Below are 23,011 nucleotides of genomic sequence, written 5' to 3'. Positions count from 1 at the left end.
CATTCATTCCTCAATAGAAGGACAATTCTTTGTCACCACAATTTACAATTCACAATTCTTTGTTACCACAAAAAAAGCCACAATAAATTTTTTTGTTTACTTAGGTTATTTTCCTTTTTCTTTGATCTCTTTGGGGTACAGACTTAGAAGTGGTATGCCTTTAAGCATAATTTCAAATTGCTCTCCAGAATGATTGGAACAGTTCACAACCCTAAGAGTGCAATAGTGTCCCAATTTTTCAATATTTATCAGTTTTCTTTTCTGTCATTAGTCAATCTGATAGGTCTGCAGTAAGTACCTCAGAGTTATTTTAATTTTCATTTCTCTAATTGGTAATAATATAGAGATTTTTTGATTATAGATATCTTTAATTTCTTCATCTGAAAATTGCCTGTTCATGTCTTTTGACTTTCTCAATTGGGGAATGACTTGGGAATAAACTTCATTCATTTCTATATATATATTTAAGAAAGAAGACCTTTAACAGAGAAATTTGCTGTAAAAAAAAAAATTTCCCCCAGCTTTCTGCTTTCTTTCTAATCTTGACTGCAAGGACTCTATTTTTAAAAAAGATTTCTAAACTGAAGCTAACGTATATTCAGAGAAGGGTGACTTATCAGGGGAAGGGAAAAAGACACAGAATAATGCCATGTGAGAATAAGTTAAAGAAAATGGGATTGTTTGGCCCATAGAAGAGAAGACTAATAGGGAAGACATGATATGACTTCAAATATTTAAGAGGAATTAGATTTGTTTTGCTTGGCTCTAGAGTTCAGAGCTAGAAGCAATGAGAGAAAGTCACAAGAAGACAGATTTCTGGTTGCTAGGAGGGAAAGAATTCTTTCCATTAGAGATATCCAAAAGAGGAAGAGATTGACAGAGTAGGCTGTGAGATCTCTGAAGTTTGTTGAGGTTCTTTTAATACAGGGGTTAAGATTTTGAGTCAGAATTAAATAATATCTGAGATTCAATGATTCTAAAAAACACAGGTAGCAAGGAGCAGGCTTGGGTTTCCAATCCAGTTCTGAGCTCATTTTTTTCCCTATTCCACCATGCTACACTTTCAAATATCACATAAAACATCTGGATCAGGTTAACCCCCAATTAGGTAGTCTGAGATCCAGTATAATATCTTGAATGCTCAATTTGTCTGTAAATTAAGGAATTTGTTTTAGCTACCCCTTTATACTTCCCACTCCCCTCTACACCTGCTAGGAATTTATGAGGAATTCCAAGTGAGAAAAGTGTTGTTGACAGTGATCCTTGACCACTCCCCATCTTAACCTTAAGACTTTAAGGAATTAAATGGAGGACTTTAAGGAAATAAATGGAGTTGCTCTTGACAAAAATGATGGGAAACCCAGAATTTGGTTTTCAGAAGGGACTATTCAGTTCATACCTTATTCAGTTCTATCTTCTGCCTCTCAGTGAAATTACCATCACTGTGCTTGAGATCTTTAAGGATCACTACCTGTCAAGAAAAGAACAGTTACAATCAGGAGGTCTCTCTCTGTCTCTCTGTTCCTCTGTCCATCTGTCTGTCTGCCTTTCTCCGTGTCTCTCTGTGTGTCTCTCTTTCTCTTTGTGTCTCTCTCTGTCTCTCTCTCTGTCTCTGTGTGTCTCTCTGGGTATCTCTCTCTGTGTGTCTTCCCATCTCTGTCTCTCTGCTCTGTCTCTCTCACTGTCTCTGTCTCTTTCAAATGACCAGGTGATGGCTCTGTAACTCAGGTAACAGAGTTCTCACCTTTCCCATCCTCAACCACCCCTGAGAAGAACCCACTGGAGTTTTTTCAGGAATGTCCAGCTCTAGACTGCTGATCTAAAGGTTCAGCATTGAGTTTTAGGTAAGTTATGAAATACCTTTTTGTCCATCATTTAAAGTCACAGAAATTCTTTAACAAAAGGTCAGAGAACAGAAAGAAGGATGAGGTTCATCTACCTTTTTATCATATTTTCCCTGACGCAGTTTTGTAATGGTATCTCGTCTCTTGTCGTCATCAATCTGGTGCAGAGGAAAAGGTCATTTATTACAGAGGCATAACATCATACAGATGCCAACAACTCATCTAAATGGATTAAATGAATTACAGGGATTCTTTTCTCATGTAGAAGAGACTAGATGACTAGTAGATACCTACTGAGGTCCTTTCCATTAGACTGTGAACTCTTAAGAGTAATAGTACTTTTTGTTGGTGGTGGTGGTAGTGTTCATTTTTTCCTATTTTTGTATCAACAGTGTTTAGCAAAATATTTTGTTAGTGAGATGGGAAACATATTAAAATGTGATTGTGAAATATTTAGCAAAATAAATTAAATTAAAAGCATAATGCTAATATGTGGTTTTCTAAGTTAATATGCCCCTATGGGGATGATTTTAGTTTGCTGGATCATTTTATTTGAATTTGACACCAATAGACTACAAGGTATGATTTAAGGGTCTTTGTAAGATTTATACCCACATCCCACTCCAAAATTTCTCTTGTCATGTCTGAATCTTCATGACCCAATTTGGAGTTTTCTTGGCAAAGATACTGAAGTGGTTTGCCATTTTCTTCTCCAGCTCATTTTGCAAATGAGCAAATGGAGGATGACTTGCTCAGGGTCACTCAACCAGTAAGTGTCTGAGACCAGATTCACTTCTTCATCACCTGGTTTCCCCTAAAATTTCTTATACCTTATTTAAACTACTCTTTTTGGAATACTTCTACTATTAGCACATTGGTTCCTGCTGTTAAAAATACCAACATCTCTGGGAAAATTAAGGGGACAGGCTCATTCATTTGGGTCTCAATGTGCATCAATTCATTTTCTTCTTAATACTTAGTTGAGATTAGCCAGTTTTGAGGTAGAGGTGAGAGAAGAAGAGACATTTTTTTGGAACAAGAGACACTGATGAGAGTAGGGCATACTTGGGTGGAACTGGAAGTGAGAAACTTAAGCAGCTGGAGGGCAACATAAGGAAAATGAAGTTGGACAATATTGAACATGTAGTATTGACACATCTTGGCTATCAGAGAGCATTGATCAGGCAACAGTGGTCATTACTGAGCAGGTTAGGTCCTGCTGGAAGACATGATTTTTGGAGGCCTTAGGGGTTTGTTTGTTTTTTTTAAGAAAAGCAAAAAGAGGGCAGCTAGGTGGCACAGTGGATAAAGCACTGGCCCGGTAGTCAGAAGTACCTGGGTTCAAATCCGGTCTCAGACACTTAATAATTACCTAGCCATGTGGCCTTGGGCAAGCCACTTAACTCCATTGCCTGGCAAAAAACTAAAAAAGAGTCAAGATGGCGACAAGAAGGGATCGAGTCTTAGGAGCTCTCTGATAAAATTCATCAGCTAAGGACTCTAACTAAACTTTCGAGAGACAGAACCCACAAAGGGACTCAGTGAGGCAGTTCTCCTACTCAAGGTAACCTGGAAAAGAGCAGAAAGGCTCTGCTCCCCGGGGTCGGAGAGGCGGCCGCCAGAGGGGTGGCCCACCAGAGCCAAAGAACCTCAGCCTCCCGGAGGCAACCGCAGGGCTCTAGGGGTCTCAGCTCACAGCAGCAGGGGAATCTCCTGAGCTGCACCCCAAGGAGCACCAGGCACAAAGTGGGGGAACAGCGGGGGACCTCTGCCAGAGAGAACATGTGGAGCCCAGCCCTCAGGGCACACAGCAAGCAGCATCATCTTTCCCCAGCCCTGATCCAGGAAACAGAAGCAGGCGGAGCAGGTAAGCAGGAGCCCCCAGGTCATGAGCCCATTGAGCTGAGGGAGGGGAGTGAAGAGAGACTGCCTAGCTCTGTCCTCTGACCCTGAAACAGGACTCTGGGGCTCTGACCACATTCAGATCCTGATCGCAGTCTAGGCCCCCCCATAGAACAGCAGGGCCCCCCCACCTAACCCCTTGGCAGAGGGAGGTGCTTATGGTCATTCACAGACCAGGAGGGAGGACAGAACCTCACACACTGAGACCCTTGTGGGAGTGTCCCAAAAGCTCAAGAAACACCCCAAACCAGGCCCAGGCTGGGAAAATGAGCAAGCAGAGAAACAAAAAAGAAGACTATTGAGAAATATTTTGCAAATGAGACCAAGAAGGACCAAAATACTCAGTCTGAAGATGAGGAAGAACAAGCTCCTGCATCTAAAGACTCCAAAAAAAAACAGAAATTGGGCTCAGGGTATGATAGAGCTCAAAAAAGACTTTGAAAATCAAATGAGGGAGTTGGAAGAAAAACTGGGAAAAGAAAGGAGAGAGATGCAGGAAAAACATGAAAATGAAGTCAGCAGCTTAGTCAAGGAAATCCAAAAAAATGCTGAAGACAATAGCATGCTAAAAACCAGCTTAGGTCAAATGGATAGAACAGTTCAAAAAGTTATTGAGGAGAAGAATGCTTTAAAAAGCAAAAGTGGCCAGATGGAAAAAGAGATAAGAAAACTCTCTGAGGAGAACAAATCCTTCAGAGAAAGAATAGAATTCAGGGAGATTGATGAATTTAACAGAAATCAGGAATCAGTACTTCAAAACCAAAAAAATGAAAAATTAGAAGAAAATGTGAAATATCTCATTGAAAAAACAACTGATATGGAAAACAGACTTAGGAAAGATAATTTAAAAATTATTGGAATACCTGGAAGTCATGATCAGGAAAAGAGCCTTGACATCATTTTCAAAGAATTACTACAGGAAAATTGCCCTGATATTCTAGAAGCAGAGGGCAAAATAGAAATGGAGAGAATCCACCAATCCCCCAGAGAAAGAGATCCCAAAAAACCAACCCCTAGGAATATTATACCCAAGTTCCAGAACTCCCAAGTCAAAGAGAAAATATTACAAGCAGCCAGAAGGACACAGTTCAAATATCGTGGAGCTGCAGTCAGGATCACACAGGACTTAGCAGCAACTACATTGGAAGCTCGTAGGGCTTGGAATACAATATACTGGAAGGCAAGAGAGCTTAGAATGCAGCCAAGAATGAACTACCCAGCAAGGCTGAATGTCCTCTTCCAGGGAAAAAGATGGACTTTCAATGAACCAGGGGAATTTCAAAGGTTCCTTTTGGAATGGCCAGAGCTAAACAGAAGGTTTGATCTTCAGATACAGGACTCAGGTGAAGCATGGAGATTGGAGGAGAGGGGAGAAATATGAGGGACTTAATGAGGATGAACTGCATGTATTCCTGCATAGAAAAATGACACTGATAATACTCATATGAACTTTCTCAGTTAATAGAGAAGGTAGAGAGAGCTTTTATAGTTGAAGCACAGGAGAAAGCTGAATTTGAAGATAAAATATGGTGTAAAAATGGAGTCAATAGAAAAAAAGGGAAATGGAATGGGAGAAAGAAAAAGGAGAGGGGGAATAGTCCAAGATATTTCACATAAGATTTTTTTTTATTACAATGAGCTATTGCAATGATATGGAAGGGGGAGGCAAGGGGGAATGAGGGAAACTTTGCTCTCATCAGAGATGGCTAGGAGAGGAAACAGCAAAAATACTCAATAGGGTATAGACATCTGGAGTAAGAAGGAGGGGGGAGCAGGGGGAAGGGGTGGGGATATGTATAAAGGAGGAGAGGATGGACCATGGGGGGAGAGTGGCCAGATATAACACATTTTCTTTCTTACTTCTTGCAAGGGCCTGGGATTGGATGGCCTGCCCAGGACCACAGGGCCAGGTGGATTCTGGGCCTAAGGGGTGGTATGGGGGCTCAGGGCTTCTTGGCCCTGGGACCAGGGATCTGTTAGCTGTGCCACTCAGCTACCCTACAGCAAAGTCATAGTGAAAGGAGAGAGAAAATAGAGTACATGGTAGTAGAGAAATAAGAAAGGAGGGAGTTGCAATCAGCAATGGCAAGGGTGGAAAAATATGGAAATAACTTTTGTGATGGATTTATCATAAATAATGAGATCCACCCATGACAGAGTTGGTGGTGTTGGAACAAAGACTCAAGCACATTTTTTGTTATGATTATTTGGGGGAGGGTGCAGGGCAAGTAGGGCTGGATGGCCTGCCTGGGGCCACATAGCGCGGTGATCTTTGGGTGTCTGGGGCTGGATTTGGACCCAGGTGCTCCTGGCTCAAGGGCCAATGCTCTGTCTGCCACCCAGCTATTAGTACTATTTTATTTTATTTTGGGTCTTTTTTTCTTTTTCTTTTTTTTTTTGGTTTTTGCAGGGCAGTGGGGATCGGATGACTTGCATGTCACACGGCTGGGTGATTGTTGGGTTTACGAGGCTGGATGTGGACTCGGGTGCTTGTGGCTCCAGGGCTGTTGCTTCGTCCATTGCGCCACCTGGCCATACCTACAATTATTACTATTATTATTTTTTTATTTTAATTTTTTCCCTCTCCCCTTTATTTTTTTTCGCCCAAACAAGCCTATCTATATTCATGGGGGCGGAGGGGTATTTTGTTTACTTGTAAACAAGAATATTTTATTAATGTAAAAAAAAACATTTGTACAAAATGAGAATAAAAAAAAGAAATCATGGGGTGGGGGGGAAGCTGTTTCAGTCATCCAGACAGATGTACTTGGGTGGTGACAATGGGACAGAAAGAAGAAAATAGCTAGAAGAGATATTAGAAAGATAAAAATGACAACATTTCATATGCAATTTAATGTGAAAAGCCAGAAGTTTTTGATTTCTCTCTATATTAAAAATGAGGTAATTGTTTAAAATGCCATTTTAACAAATGACTACCCAAAATTATTATTTGGTATGATACATGCATTCATGTTTTGATCAGTAATCATTTAAAATAGCTTAATATTAAACTAATCAATTAAAAAAGAAAAAAAAACTAAAAAAAAAGGGGGGCAGCTAGGTGGCGCAGTGGATAGAGCACTGGCCCTGGAGTCAGGAATACCTGAGTTCAATCTGGCCTCAGACACTTAATAATTACCTAGCTGTGTGGCCTTGGGCAAGCCACTTAACCCTGTTTGCCTTGCAAAATCCTAAAAAAAAAAAAAAAAAAAAAAAAAAAAAAAAAAAAAAAAAAAGTAGGAGCAGACTCTGGAGTCAGGAGAGCCTGAGTTCAAATATGACCTCAGACCCTTTATACTTACTCAGCTATGTGAACTTGGGGGGAGGGGGGGAGAGAGAAAAGAAAAACAAATGGCCCAATATGACTGCGATGTCCTGTACTGATTTTCTATAAAGAATGATCCAAGGAAGTACTAGAGTCAATTCATACTAACCAAACTTTTTTTTTTAGGTTTTTGCAAGGCAAACGGGGTTAAGTGGCTTGCCCAAGGCCACACAGCTAGGTAATTATTAAGTATCTGAGACCGAATTTGAACCCAGGTACTCCTGACTCTAGGGCCAGTGCTCTATCCACTACGCCACCTAGCTGCCCCTAACCAAACTTTTAATATGAGCAGTTATACTATGAAAATAGGCAAATGCTAAAAAGAAGTGCTTGCATTATTGTTTTATCAATTGTCTAATCTTAAAAAGGTACTGTAGAAAATGTTAATAACAGATGAAACTTATTGTGTGTCCTACAAACATTTTTTTTTCTACAGTTGACTATTAACCAGAGGGGGAAGGTAGGTAATTTAGTGGATAAAGCACTGGCCCTGGAGTGAGGAGGACCTGAACCTAAATCCAGCCTCAAACACTTACTGGTTCTGTGACCTTGGACAAGTCATTTAAACCTATTGCCCTAAAAAACCAAAACCAAATGAAACTTTTATCAGTACTGCATGCATTAAATTCTTACCTCAGAACCTATAGAAAGTTATATTAAAATGCAAATCTGTTACCTGATAAACAAAACATACAAAGCTGTATCTACTCATATAGCACCAGTATCAATGACTTAATCAAAATAATTAATTATCATCCAGAAAAGCAGAGAGTAAGGCCCTGAAGGATTGGAGGCAAACATCAAAAAAATTCTATGGTGATAGATAGGGAGAGGAAAGTTAATATATACACACAAAAAATTTATACATTCTTGATGTTCTTCAAAAAAAGGGGGGGGTGGAATTGGGAGGGGTTTTGGCCTTACCTTCAGGCTTATATGGCTGGTTTCATTAGTGTCCAGAAGTAAGATCTCTTCTGGTGGAATATGGGACCACTTTTTCTGACGAAGTTCATTATTCCTTCTATTTTTCCTTTACATAAATAGAACTGGTCAATTGGTGACTTTCAGCAACCACATTATACATTTTGAAAGTATTCAAAGAAATTTGAAACACATTGGCTTTCTCTAGTATTCTTATTAATTGATGAAATAGGTTTAACTCTATTTTCTCTAAAATGTGTCCCGAGGGTCCTACAGCAAAGCTTTTTGTTGACCCTTAATGACCATTGTTAACCCAGAGGATCCCCTTTTGCTTCTTTTGATAGAATAATAGACCTGTAGAACAGAATTGTGTAGTGAGGGAGTGTCAGGTAAGACAGAGCTGAACCTCACCTCTTTTTGAGAGGTTTGAGTGCATATGAGCCAAGTGTATGCATTCAACCTTTGCAATCAGAGGTGAGGCTCAGCTCTGCCTCACATACTGTCCCTTTACCCCACATCTCTGCTGTAGAGTGGTAATGGATATCTTATTCAACCTCCTCCCTATTTTACAGATGAGGAAACTGAAGCTTAGAAAGTATAAATTTTTGTTCAGTTTAGTTTGTTTATTTTTTCCCTTTCACACTCATTTAGTGACCTGGAGAAAGAGATGGGATTAAAATCTTAATCTCCTGACTCTCAAATCCAGTGCCCTTTCTACCAAAATGTAAAAGAGAAAGGTCATGAAATGAAAGCTTTCAAGATAAATTTTAATTTTAAAGTTGTCCAAGAACAGATGAACCAATTAGTATAGATACATACAATTTGTATTAAAACAGTATTTTTCTTACAACTATTTCATATAGCCTCTCAAATTCCTTCTTAATCACTTATCTTCCATGCAGAAAACCTGAGCTCTTTCAGTAGGAGTACTAACATTTCTTATTGTTCTACAGGGGAGCCTAGCATGGTGGAAAGAACACTGAACTTGTAGTCAGAAAACCTGGACCCATATTAAATATCCTGAACTTGGATAAATCAGTCACAGACTGATGGGGTCTTCATTTCCTTCATTTGTAAAATGAATTTGGCTAGATAGTTTCTGCAACCTTCTCCAGCTTGCACATTTTGAGAATCTGTGAAATGTTGCATAGTTGAGGATTTAGTCAGATGTCTGGGGCCCTAGTGAATGCATACTTGCTCACCTCAGTGGTGATTAAGGGCACTCCAACTTCTAACACAGCAATGCCAAATGACTTTAATGTTGACAAATAGTACCCCACGAATAGCTTCTTTTCTTAACCTATAACACTTCAATAGGAACCAGAGGGAATAAACCTCCCCTCTAGAAACTCTTTTGCTTGACAATAATCTTCATCTCTGATACTTATGACTATAGGCAAATGCTGTTATCTCCCTACAGTCATCTACTTTTTTGAGATTTGTCTTTGCCTTAGAGAGTTTCTGTTGTTTGAGTCACCATGTTATAAATGTTAATAGAAAATGTTAACAATCTTATTCTAGACTAGATTCCTTCCTCAAGGTTCTCACCACCCATAAACAAAAGATCCTCCCAAACATTGAATTTTCCCTTGTCCATTGGTGGACTAGCTAAGAACAACATTCTCCATTGTGTTCCCATCCACTTCCCTATATTAACCTCTAAATAACAAATTAGTTGAGTGGGATCCTCACGTTAGAGACTATTGATTGATCGATTGATTGATTAAAGAATATATAATACACACAAAATAGACTACAGTCTACAACACATTTTCCTGTTCAAATCTGACTTCAGACACTTACTAGCTGTGTGACCCTAGACAAGTCACTTAACTCTGCCTGCTTTAGTTTCTTCATCTGTAAAATGAGCTGGAGAAGGAAATGGCAAATCACTCCAGTGTCTTTGCAGAGAAAATCCCAAAATGGGTCACAAAGAATTGAATATGACTGAAACTATAGTCTAGGCAAAACTGCAGAAAGGGGTTGTGATAGGAGCAATATCCTTATCCCTCTCCTCATAAAAATAAGGTCAGTTTTTATATCTTTCTCCTCTTGCTATCTACAGCTAAGTAAATCTTCTTTTGTTAACTGTTGAATGATCTATGAATGTCTTATTTTTGTTCTAATATTAAACTAGCCAAGAAATTGGCCTTAGTCACAGGCCTATACCAAAACACAGATATTTTTGTTTAAAAAATAGTCTGGTTAAAAGAAAAATATTCATAGACCACACATGGATAACCAATCTTCAAATCATTTTTCTATTGAGTCAGAATTAATTTTAAAATCATACATGCACACATGTATACACATACAGATAAAGTTATCCCTTCCACATTCAAGACTTAATATATCTGTAGGGTGGTATAAGAAATTAAATGGGAATTTGGGGGGATTTTTGAAGAAGCTGCAGATGGCATGTGAAAGTCAGCAGATGACACAGAAAAAGTTTAGAAACTCAGAAATACATAAAATATATGAATAACATTCTATAATAACATATTTTATCTTTTAATATCATAATAATTCAGACTTCTCTGGTGTGAATGGAAAAAAATTTTAAGCAGATTTTCCAGATTGCAGGAATTCCACACTCCTAATTCCTGTGATGTGGAAGGAATAACTATGTGAAAACATGCACATAATACACATATACATCCAAGTACATGTATGTATACATATAATATACATGAACACATGTGAATATATCCTGCAGGAGATAGTATGATGGCTCCAGAATTAAGGGGGAGAGAACTGGAGTCCATTTGAGCACAGAGCTTTCAATGATCTCAAGCTAATTCTGACTCAAAAATGATCTCTTAAACATCCATATCCTCCCAGAAAGCTAGCATGACTTCATGGAGAGAGAGCCGCCCATGGACTCAGGAGGAAATGGGTTTCAGTCCTGCCTCTGTCACCCACTGCAAGGGTGGCCCTGAGCAAGGCCCAACCTCTCTGCCTCAGTCAATTCCTTGAGTCTCTAAGTTGAAGAGAAGGTGCCTATCTGCTTTAGTGGGAGGAAATTGCTCACTCCTAGCTCCTTGTGATAAAGAAATTATAGATCTGGTTAAAAAAAACACCCTCTTGGTGATGCTATTTGGTCATGAATCATGGAATACCACAGGACTTGAAGAATCAAAATTGTGAATTTTTATTGTACAAAGGTAAATGTTGGCTGTGACATTTTACTAATACATATAACACAAATGGTATTGATATAATACATACTTCTTGAATATAAGAAGTAGAATAAAAAATATTATCCAAGAAATGTATGATTTGGAAAGGAATAACAGAAATGGGCCTGATTCTTAAGTAAGAGTGAGGTGTGACCGATGGAGAGTTGAAAGCACACTGTTTCTTGGTCTTGGTGCCTCACATAATCACCATGGCAGTGAGGATGATGGTTCCATTTGCCTCCATGTCAGGGTTATGCCCACATCTTTACTTTCTGGCATAGTTACTTGGGGGGGGGGGGGTCTTGCTTCTGTGGAACACCACAGCATTTGAGGAATCAAAATTGTTGGTAACTCAGAAAGAATACAAAAACACAAATAAAAAGAGGTATAAATAACCTCTCTGCCTCAGTCAATTTTTTGAGTTTCTAAGTTGCAGAGAAGATATCCATCTGTTTTGGTAGGAAAAAGTTATTTATCTCTAGCTCTTTGTGATAAAGAAATCTCAGTCTGTGATACCAGCACAAGTTGAGGCTTGGTGAGGATATGTATTCTACTCAAGTATAGAATTTTCACATTAGTAGACTCTTATACTGATAAAAATTATAAGTTGGTCCAGACATCCCCTCCAAAGGAATAAAGAAACAGATTTAATAGATAAATGTCTGTTGAATTTGCTGACTATATTAGGAATTAATTAATATCAAGTATAATTAGGAACAATATTGATCCCATTTCTATAGTGCTTTAAGGTTTATAAAAAAATTTATATACATATATTAGTTCATATGAATCATATAAAGGCTCTGAAAAGTTGATACTAAAGATATTATTACATTCATTTTACAAATAAGGAACCTGAGACTCAGAGAGGTTGAGACTTACCCAAGGTCCTACAATTAGTAAATATCAGAGAAGAGATTTGGGAGGCATCAAAGTGAATTTAAATCCTGTCTCTAATATTTATTACCTATACAAACTAGAATAATTTGCTAAACCTTCCTAGGTTCCAGTTTCTTCATCTAAAAAGTAAGGGCAAACCCCTTGTTTAAATAATTAAGTTGATCAATTAAGATGATTTCTGAGATACCTTCCTTGTTTAGATATAATTACTAGATTTTATGAATTCATATCTTCCTTACTGCCAGTCTAGTACTCCATCCACTACAGCATGCTGTCTCATGTGGAAGTATGGATTAAGATAATTCTGAATAATAGAGATATGTGTTTTTTTGTATGAGTGTGTATATGTGTATGTGGTATGTATGGTATATATTTGTGTATGTATATATGTGTTTGTCCTGCCCCCTAATAGGAGAGGTGGTACCTGAACACCAGTAGAGCAATAAGCAGTATCAATATAACTGTTCCTGTGAGGGCAAAGACAGCAATCAGCAGGATTTCAGGGTCTGTGATAGAAGAGACGAAGAATAAAACATTACTAAATATCATTGAGAAGAAGCTTTTAAAAGCATTTGTTTTTTAATTTAAATTTGTTTATTATTCCAATTACATACAAGCATTCATTTTTTTGGGTAAGATTTTGAGTTCCACATTTTTCTCCCTCCTTCCTTTCCCTTCCCCCTTCCCTTGACACCAAATAATCTGATATGTTATTTTTAAAAAGCATTTATTTAAAAAAATCACAGTTGTCAAAGGCTACTTAGAGGGGAAGCATGAGTCTAACTTTTTCTCCAACATTTTTTCTGAATTTTGATTTATCTTCTTTGGCTTCTACATGTGATCTTTTTCTAACCCTTAGAAGAAATTGTATCAGACTACTGCATTTGATGTGGTAGCTGTTGAAGAGAAAGAGAGGGAAAGGATGATGCAGCCATCTCAGTAGTATGTATCTCTTCTCACTTCTCAAAAATTTTGTTGAATGTTACTAAATCAGGGCATGTAGAACCACGTGACATTAAAATATTATCTCATTTGATCCTGATAGCAACCCTAGGAGTTAAGTACTATTATCCCTTTTTACAGATGAGGAAACTAAGGCAAACAGAGGTTAAGTGACTTGCCTGGTGTTGTACAACTAGTAAATGTCAAAGGCTAAATTTGAACTCAGTGCTTCCTGATTCAAGACCCTGTATCCATTGGGCCACCTAACTGTCCTAATACATAGAAACCACTATCTCTAAGCAATGTTAGAAGAGGAAGATATAAAACTATGAGACTGATCCTTGAAAAAATAGTGAAATTGATCAGCTTAGAAAAATAATTTTTTCTTTGTTTTCTCAAATACATTGACTACCTGCAATCAAGTGAGAGGACTAGAAGTCATGCTACACAAAGAATAAAGATAGATGGGTTAGATCAGTGATGACAAACTTGAATTAAAGCAGAGCCCTACAGGATACATATTGATTAATACTATAAATTAACATTATCTACTTTATATTGTACTTTTATTAATTTGTTAAACATTTCCCAATTACATTCTAATCTGGTTCAGGCACACAGGATATGGGTTTTATGGTTTGCTGGGCTAGATTACAACATGGTTACAAAGATTCAGAACTGAAAATTCTAAAGATTTATAATTATTAGGATAGGATGATTCTGGAAAGTCTCTAATTAAGTGTTTCATCGATCTGTCCTTGGTCCTGTGCTGCTTATATTTTTCATGAATAACTTAGATGAAAACACTGATGACATGATTTTTTGAAATTGCACATGACAGACTTCCGGACAAGATGGTGGAGAGAAGACAGTCACAGTTCTAAAGTCTCCTGATCTCTTCCCCATCTATCACATGAAACAAACCTCTTAAAAGAAATACGATCCAGAAAACCCAGAAAGAAAAGCCAGAAGAACAGCTACCTCAGGATTTGTCTCCCGCAGCAGCCTTGGACAAATATGGGCAGGTGAGTCTGGGCTCAGAGGGAGGATCTGCCCTGGATCAGCCGGATTAACAGCTGAATTGGAACCAGGAGTCTGAGGGCCCCAGAGCAGGACCTGCTGGATCAGCGGTGGGGCTAGACGAAAGGGGCTTGGGTCCTCGGGGAAGCAGAGGTGCTGGTGTTGGTTCTGTCCCCCTGGAGCTCCAGGACCAGGCTGGGGGTAGTATTCTGGTGCAGGAGAACGGCAGACACCATCCCTAGGCTTCTGGCCTCTGAGAAACTCTGAGGGCACATCTCCATTGCACAGAGGCTACTCCTCAAACAAAGGCACATTACTTCTGCCTCAGGCCCAGGTGTGTGAGCAAAAGAACCTGCCCAGCTGAGGAATGAGTTCAGGCCAGGGTAAAGCCCACCATTGATTGAAGGCAAAAGAATTCAATAGTTCCAACTCCTGCCTTTGGGCAAAGGGAAAAGGCCTCCCAACCAAGGTCACAGACACTCCAGAGAGGGCAACCAGCACCCCCTACTGGCCAGCCAGAGAAACTGCACTCAGTAATGCCTTTGGTGATCCCAAGCCCAGGTGAACCAGCCCCTCACCCAAATCAAGGTCTTAGCATAATGAAGAAGGGTCAGCTGAAAGGTGGATCCATAGAAAAATTCCTGGAAGGGAAAGACCCCAACCCAGAGAGACTTGGAACCTCTGAGGAGAATACAATCTGGTCTCCAGCACAGAAAGACTTCCTTGAAGAAATAAGGAAGGAGCTTAAAAATTTGGGGGAGACAATTAATACCTTAGAAAGAACAATTGGACAAACACAAAAGGAGAATAAATCTCTCAGATCATCAATTGGACAATTACAAAATGAGAAGAATTCTCTCAGATCCTCAAACGAGCAAATGCAAAAAGAAATTAATTCTCTCAAAACCTCAATTGGTCAAATGGAAAGCTCTTTCAAAAGTAGAATTGAGCAACTGGAAAAGGAGTTGCAAAAGGTTAATGAAGAAAACTCCTCCCCCCAAAAAAGAATGGAGTCTACAGAAACTAATGACTCCATGAGACAGCAAGAGTCAGTTAAACAAAATCAAAAAATAGAAAAAATAGAAGCAAATGTAAAATACCTCATCAACAAAACCACTGACCTCGAGAATAGATCGAAGAGGGGCAACCTGAAAATTATAGGACTTCCTGAAAACGTTGAAGAGAAAAAAAGCCTGGACTTAATTATTACAGGATCTAGTGATGGAAAACTGCCCTGATATCATGGAATTGGAGGGCAAAGTAGTTATTGAAAGAGTACATCGGTCCCCACCAGAAAAAGATCCTAAAATGAAAACACCAAGGAATGTTGTGGCCAAACTGAAGAACTATCAGATTAAAAGAGAAAATCCTGCAAGCAGTCAGAAAGAAATAATTTAAATATCAAGGAGCCACAGTAAGGATCACGCAGGACCTGGCTGAATCAACTTTAAGGGATCGAAGGGCCTGGAACGAGATATTTCGAAGAGCACGGGAGCTTGGAATGCAGCCAAGAATCTACTTTCCTGCAAAGCTGAGCCTTCTCTTCCAGGGAAAAAGATGGACATTTAACGAAATGGAAGAATTCCAAAAATTTCTGATGAAAAGACCAGAACTAAACAGAAAATTTGGACATCAAACAGGAGGTTCAAGAGACACATGAAAAGGTAAAAAAAAAAAGGGGGGGGGGGGTAGCAGTAAAAGAAAAAAAAAATGCAATCCAGTAAGTTGAAATTGGCTAAACCCCAGCATGGGGGTAAAAAAAAAAAAAGATTCTCATAAACCTTGAGAAATGTAACTCTAACAGAGAGAATACACCTAGCCAGAAATGATGGACATTCATGACCTATCTATGAGACTACTATCCAATGGACATCCCATTGGACAACTGGCTTTAACCCCACTTGGGAGAAAGACTCTAATAACTCTCAGGAATTTTGACTCTATTCGACAGAATGTACAGAACTAGAAGGGACAGACACTCAGAATTTTCTATGACTTAGACAGAAGGATCTAAAAAAAAACCACTACCACCCTCAAAAGGGGAACAGGAAAGAGACGGGAGGAGGGAGGGCATTGAATGGGGTAAATCTCTATGGGATTCATTCAAAGTGACTCTCAGGGGATATATTATAGCTCTAAATGCTTACATGAATAAATTGGAGAAAGAGGAAATCAATGAACTAAACATGCAACTAAAAAAATTAGAGAAAGAACAAATCAAAAATCCCCAATTAAGTACCAAATTAGAAATTCTAAAAATTAAAGGAGAAATTAATAAAATAGAAAGCAAAAAAATTATTGAATTCATAAATAAAACCAAAAGTTGGTATTATGAAAAAACCAATAAAATTGATAAACCTCTGGTCAATTTGATTTAAAAAAAAGAAAGAAGAAAACCAAATTGCTAGTATCATAAATGAAAAAGGTGAACTCACCACCAGTGAGGAGGAAATTAAAGTAATAATTCAGAATTATTTTGCCCAACTCTATGCCAATAAATTTGATAATCTAAGTGAAATGGATGAATATTTACAAAAATATAAGTTGCCCAGGTTAAATGAAAAAGAGATTAAATACCTAAACAACCCAATCTCAGAAAAAGAAATTCAGCAAACCATTACTGAACTCCCTAAAAAAAAATCTCCTGATGGATTCACAAGTGAATTCTACCAAAACGTTTAAGGAACAATTGGTTCCAATCCTATATAAACTCTTTGGAAAAATAGGGAAAGATGGAACTCTGCCTAACTCTTTCTATGAAACCAATATGGTACTGTTACCTAAACCAGGAAGAGTTAAAACAGAGAAAGAAAATTATAGACCTATCTCCCTGATGAATATAGATGCAAAAATCTTAAATAAAATCTTAGCAAACGATTACAACAAGTCATCACTAGGATAATACATTATGATCAAGTAGGACTTATTCCAGGAATGCAGGGTTGGTTCAATATTAGGAAAACTGTTAGTATACTCAATTATATTAACAACAAACCTATCAGGAATCATATGATCATATCAATAGATGCTGAAAAAGCTTTTGACAAAATACAGCATCCATTCCTATTAAAAACACCAGAGAGTGTAGGAATAAATGGACTGTTCCTTAAAATAATTAGCAGTATCTATCTGAAACCATCAACAAGCGTTATATTCAATGGGGAGAGGCTAGAGCCATGCCCAATAAGATCAGGGGTGAAACAAGGATGCCCATTATCACCACTACTATTTAATATTGTATTAGAAATGTTAGCAGCAGCAATTAGAGAAGAAAAAGAAATTAAACGAATTAGAATTGGGAAGGAAGAGACAAAACTCTCACTCTTTGAAGATGACATGATGGTCTACCCAGAGAATCCCAAGAAATCATCTAAAAAAACTACTGGAAACAATTAGCAATTTTAGCAAAGTTGCAGGTTATAAAATAAACCCTCAGAAATCCTCAACTTTTCTATATATGTCTAGCAAGAAACAGCAGGAAGAGCTAGAAAGAGAAATCCCATTCAAAGTAACCTCAGACAATATAAAATATTTGGGAGTCTATTTGCCAAGACAGACTCACAATCTTTTTGAAAACAATTATAAAACACTACTCACACAAATTAAATTAGATTTAAATAACTGGGCAAATATCAACTGCTCATGGATAGGTAGAGCTAATATAATAAAAATGACAATTCTACCAAAACTAAACTATCTGTTTAGTGCCCTACCAATCAAAATTCCAAAAAATTACTTTAACAAGTTAGAAAAAATTGTAAGTAAATTCATATGGAGAAATAAAAAGTCAAGAATTGCCAGGAGCTTCATGAAAAAAAGTGCAAAAGAAGGTGGCTTAGCCCTACCCAATCTAAAATTATATTATAAAGCATCAGTCATCAAAACTGTTTGGTTTTGGCTAAGAAATAGAGTGGTGGACCAGTGGAATAGACTAGGTGTAAAAGCAGGAGATGATTATAGTAATCAGCTGTTTGATAAACCCAAAGAGTCTGGCCATTGGGATAAAAACTCCCTCTTTGATAAAAATTGCTGGGAAAATTGGAAGTTAGTATGGAAGAAACTTAGATTAGACCAACACCTCACACCCTTTACAAAGATAAGATCCAAATGGTTACAGGACATAGACATAAAAAACAATACTATAAGCAAATTAGAAGATCAAGGACTAGTCTACCTGTCAGATCTATGGAAAGGGGAACAGTTTATGACTAAGGAAGAGTTGGAGAACATCACCAAAATCCAATTAGATGATTTCAATTACATTAAATTAAAAAGGTTTTGCACAGATAAAACCAATGTAACCAAGATCAAAAGAAATGTAGTAAATTGGGAAACAATCTTTACAACTAATGATTCTGACAAAGTACTCATTTCTAAAATATACAGAGAACTGAGTCATATTTTTAAAACAAAAAGCCACTCCCCAATTGACAAATGGTCAAAGGATATGCAAAGGCAATTTACAGATGAGGAGATCAAAGTAATCTATAGCCATATGAAAAAATGCTCTAAATCATTAATTATTAGAGAAATGCAAATTAAAGCTTCTCTGTGGTACCACCTCACACCTCTCAGATTGGCCAGTATGACCAGGAAGGATAATGATCATTGTTGGAAGGGATGTGGGAAATCTGGGACACTATTACACTGTTGGTGGAGCTGTGAACTCATCCAACCCTTCTGGAGAGCTATTTGGAACTATGCCCAAAGGGCAACAAAAATGTGCATACCCTTTGACCCAGCAATACCACTACTGGGTCTATACCATGAAGAGATGAGCAAAAAGGGTAAAAACATTACTTGTACAAAAATATTTATAGCAGCCCTGTTTGTGGTGGCAAAGAACTGGAAATCCAGTAAATGTCCTTCAATTGGGGAATGGCTTAGCAAACTGTGGTATATGTATGTCATGGAACACTATTGTTCTATTAGAAACCAGGAGGGACGGGATTTCAGGGAAACCTGAAGGGATTTGCATGAACTGAGGCTGAGTGAGATGAGCAGAACCAGAAAAACACTGTACACCCTAACAGCAACATGGGAGTGATGTTCAACCTTGAAGGACTTGCTCATTCCATCAGGGCAACAATAAGGAACAATTTTGAGCTGTCTGCAAAGGAGAGTACCATCTGTATCCAGATAAGGAGCTGTGGAGTTTGAACAAAGTGCAAGGATTATTCCCTTTAATTTAGAAAAAAAAACAGATAGCTTATTGTCTGATCTTGTTACCTCTGAGACTTCTCTTTAAGGATATGATTTCTCTCTCATCACACCCAATTTGATCAAGGTACAACATGGAAACAAAGTAAAGACTGACCCAGTGTTCTCTGTGGGGGGGAGGGGGGAGGGAAGCAAGATTGGGGGAAAATGTAAAACTCAAATAATATCTTTAATAAAAATAAATTTAAATTAAAAAAAAAGAAATTGCAGATGACAAACATGAAACCAGAAGGGATAATTAACACATTGCAAAGAATCAGTATCCAACAACATCTCAGTAGGCTAGAATGATGGGTCAAATCTTATAAGATAAAATTTAATAGGCACAAATCTAAAGTCATGAATCTGAATTCAACCACCATCTTCACAAGACAAGAAAGATTTGGTAGATAGAAGAAAGGAAAAGATCTGGTGATTTTAGCTCAGCATAAATCAATAATTCAAATGACTGCCAGAGCAATTAATAAAAGAAGTAGAGATGCTTAACCTAAAGAGAGATCTGTAGGGAGATTCTGAGATTTCTCAAATTTCATTTCAAAAGTATATTTTTTCCCAAACAGTAGCATAATCACAATCCAAGTGAGGTAACAGATATTAACATTTTATTCACAGGCAATATTTGCCTGAAAAATCTCCTAGAATTATATTCATTGAGTACCTTCTAAAGGACCAAGCAAGGTGGCACAGTGGATAGAACACCAGCCCTGGAGTCAGGAGGACTTGAGTTCAAATCTTCCCTCAGATATGTGATATTTACTAGTTGTGTGACTTTGGGCAAGTCACTTAACCTCATTGCCTTGCAAAAACCAAAAAAAAAAAAGTGAAAAGTGTTGTATAGGCAAGCCATTCCATTGTTGTTAAATCTTTTAGGAACCATGCTATAATTAATCTCAATTTCTTCTATGCTGTAATAAGAAGCCAGGCTCCATCAGCCTATATCTGACCAGGTTAAGACTTCCCAGTGCCAATATAAATAACTCTTTAATATTCCTTTCTCACCAGATTCATTGGCTTTTAGATAAAGCTCTAGACCAGAGAATCAGAGACTAAGAAAGGTCATCTGAGACTTGTTCCATGTCATTCCTAAGCATATTTTCAGCTAAAGTGCTAATTAAGGTATTTGAAAGTGAAAAGGAAGCTATTTTGTCTGTAGCCATATTCCATCTATATAGAATATTGACAACTCTAAGATAATATATATAAGATATATTTATGTAAGATAATATATTTAAGATTACAATCCTAGCAACACAGACCACATTACACAATGGAATCTACTCTTTGTTATCAGTAACTACTTTATTATGTGAAAATACATCAAAGGTGCCTTATTTACCTTTTCCTGGTTCACTACTGGGAAGTTTATTATTCTTCCAGGTGAGATAAGGACTCGTCTCACACCAAAAGGTCTCATTTTGTTGGGTATCATAGAGCAAAAGTTCTTTGTACTGTGCCAGTAAATAAAAAGAAAGATGCTTTTTATTAGAACTTTACAAAATTTTTATGTATTAATGAAGAGTGAAACCAGTGGATTCAGGGGAGAACTACTTGGGAAGACTTCAGTTCTGATCAATGTAATGACCTATAGCAACTCTGGAAGACTAAGATTAAATATGATGGTAAATGTCTAATAACTGACTCTCCAAAAAAATTTACATTGGACATACTTTTAAGTTTAATCTGCATTTTCTCTATAATTTCTTAAATCTAGAAATCAAGCTGAAGGGTGTATACTCACTCTGAAAATTAAACAATTGACTCTCAATCAACAACTGGTCAATATGGAATGGCTAAAGCATACTTCTCTGTTTGTTTCCCTTCTCTTGTTAGAGAGACAATGGACAAAAGATGCTGAAGGAAGCATGTAGTTTCAGATAGTGCCAAAATCTAGATTTGTTTCCTTAATCATAAGTACTGGCTACAATTTGGGAAGTTTGGGAGTAGGCAAGGAGCTGAAAGATATTGAGAGTAATAAAAACGAAAAATACATCAATTAAATCTTAAAAACAAAAGTGAAGGAAGTTCAGTTAGGGACAGACAGTTTTGTAATTATTGTGTTATATTTAAGGTACATTTTATCTTTTTAATGTATGTAACAAGGTTATAATTTCACACGCAATACTCTTTCCTATCCTTTGTTTACTGAAATATTGATGGGTTTGAGTTCATAATTTAAGACAATTAAAATATTAAACCTTTCATTGTGATTTACTTTCCTCTCCCTTCAACTACTCTTGAATCTCCTTTTGATACTTTGCGATGTAGTGAGGTTTTTGATAGAAAGCCTCTCCATTCTATAGCCTATCCAAGGGAATTAAATTACCTCGTAGCTCTCTAAAACAACAAATTTAAGAGAAGGTACCCACCTGCATTATTAGAAAAAGATTCTTTAAACTGAAATTACCAATAAGCAATGAAACCATAAATATAAATGACTGAAAGAATGAAACTGTCTATAAAGTTACAAAATAACTGCCAAATGAATGGGAACAGATCCATGATATTGAAATTTATAAAGGGGGCAAGATTACTGTAAGTTAATATATATCCTTTGTCCTCTAGCATAACTTAATTTATTGGGGAGGAAAATTTGGTTCAGTGAGAAAAATCCATCTACCAAAGAAAAGTAGGTACTATTATTATATCCATTTTACAGATGAGGAAGGTGAAACTAAAAGATCTTAAATAGCTTGCCCATGGACACCCACCTAGGTCTGAGATTCAAATCTAGTTTTTGTTGACTCTGAGTTCAATACTCAATCCACTATACCACATCCCCATCATATTCTTGCTATTCTAATCATCCCTCTTTATCCAGCTTTTACAGGTCAACATACCTCAGTAGTATCAGCTGAAGTATACAGAAGAGTCACATTACTTTCAATATCTCCCCATTCATCCAGAATCACAGGACCCAGAGTCCCTGGAGTGTGTGGGGGGAGGAACAACATTAATAATCAATATTCAGATTCAACCCTAGAGATGTTGAGACCTTGACACAGGATGGAAGTGGCAAAGTAAAAATCTCAATACTTCAAAGTGACAAAGCCAAAACTTCAAAATCATGATTTCTTCCACTGTACCATTCTCCTTTTATGTAGCAAGAGATTTTTTAGAGAAAATATCATGGGGAAAATATAAAGAGCATGAAGAATGACTTTTTGGTTTCAAAGTTTGGGCTTTAAATAACACTTTTGGTGGTCCACAAGTTTATTTCTTTTTTGGAAATATGGAAAAAAATTAGCCCAAGCTTGTAACACATTGCACCATAATATGAAGACAAATGATGGCACCAAACTTCTTACATTTTCAGGGCTACAGATGATGCTATACTGCAGTTAAACTGAATAAATGAAGTACCATTTTTTTCTAATAGATGATTAAAAATATACTGAATTGATTCTGCCAGGAAATCTCTGAAAAACACTTAAGGAAAGGCAAGTGTTCTTACTTGAGAGAAAAACTCTCTTCACATAGCATCCAGATTGGTACAACAAATGTCTAGATACTTATTTGGAGATTTCCTGATGGATTAGCAATGTAAGAATGTTTATTGAGGTCAAAGAATCAAATCAAGTTGATCAATGATAAACACTAAAAATTGAATTCCATCAGATGTAGTTTGCTCAAATTATATTAATAGACTGATTAAAATAACAGGATCATAGTGTTTTTCAGCTTATTTTAGTCAGCGATGAATTGAAACACCCTTAAGTAGACTCAGCCATTGAGGACTTCTTAAATAATTGTTAGTGGAT

General features: G+C 37.3%; 1 protein-coding gene across 1 annotated transcript in view; it reads right to left on the bottom strand.

Annotated features, from left to right (window-relative positions):
* GUCY2C (guanylate cyclase 2C) overlaps positions 1-23,011 on the bottom strand; it is a 112,124-nt gene that overhangs the window by 46,580 nt on the left and 42,533 nt on the right. Inside the window, exons 9-14 of the mRNA XM_074194537.1 lie at positions 22,091-22,176; positions 20,590-20,701; positions 12,496-12,577; positions 7,996-8,101; positions 1,940-2,002; positions 1,400-1,471 (exon numbers count right to left, since the gene is read on the bottom strand). Of these exons, the coding sequence (XP_074050638.1) occupies positions 1,400-1,471; positions 1,940-2,002; positions 7,996-8,101; positions 12,496-12,577; positions 20,590-20,701; positions 22,091-22,176 (521 nt within the window). The remainder of the gene's footprint in view (positions 1-1,399; positions 1,472-1,939; positions 2,003-7,995; positions 8,102-12,495; positions 12,578-20,589; positions 20,702-22,090; positions 22,177-23,011) is intronic.

The sequence above is a fragment of the Macrotis lagotis genome, chromosome 7 (genome assembly GCF_037893015.1).
Source record: "Macrotis lagotis isolate mMagLag1 chromosome 7, bilby.v1.9.chrom.fasta, whole genome shotgun sequence".
Classification (NCBI taxonomy): domain Eukaryota; kingdom Metazoa; phylum Chordata; class Mammalia; order Peramelemorphia; family Peramelidae; genus Macrotis; species Macrotis lagotis.
Note: the sequence above shows the minus strand (reverse complement) of the source record. Positions and strands in the feature narration are given on the sequence as shown.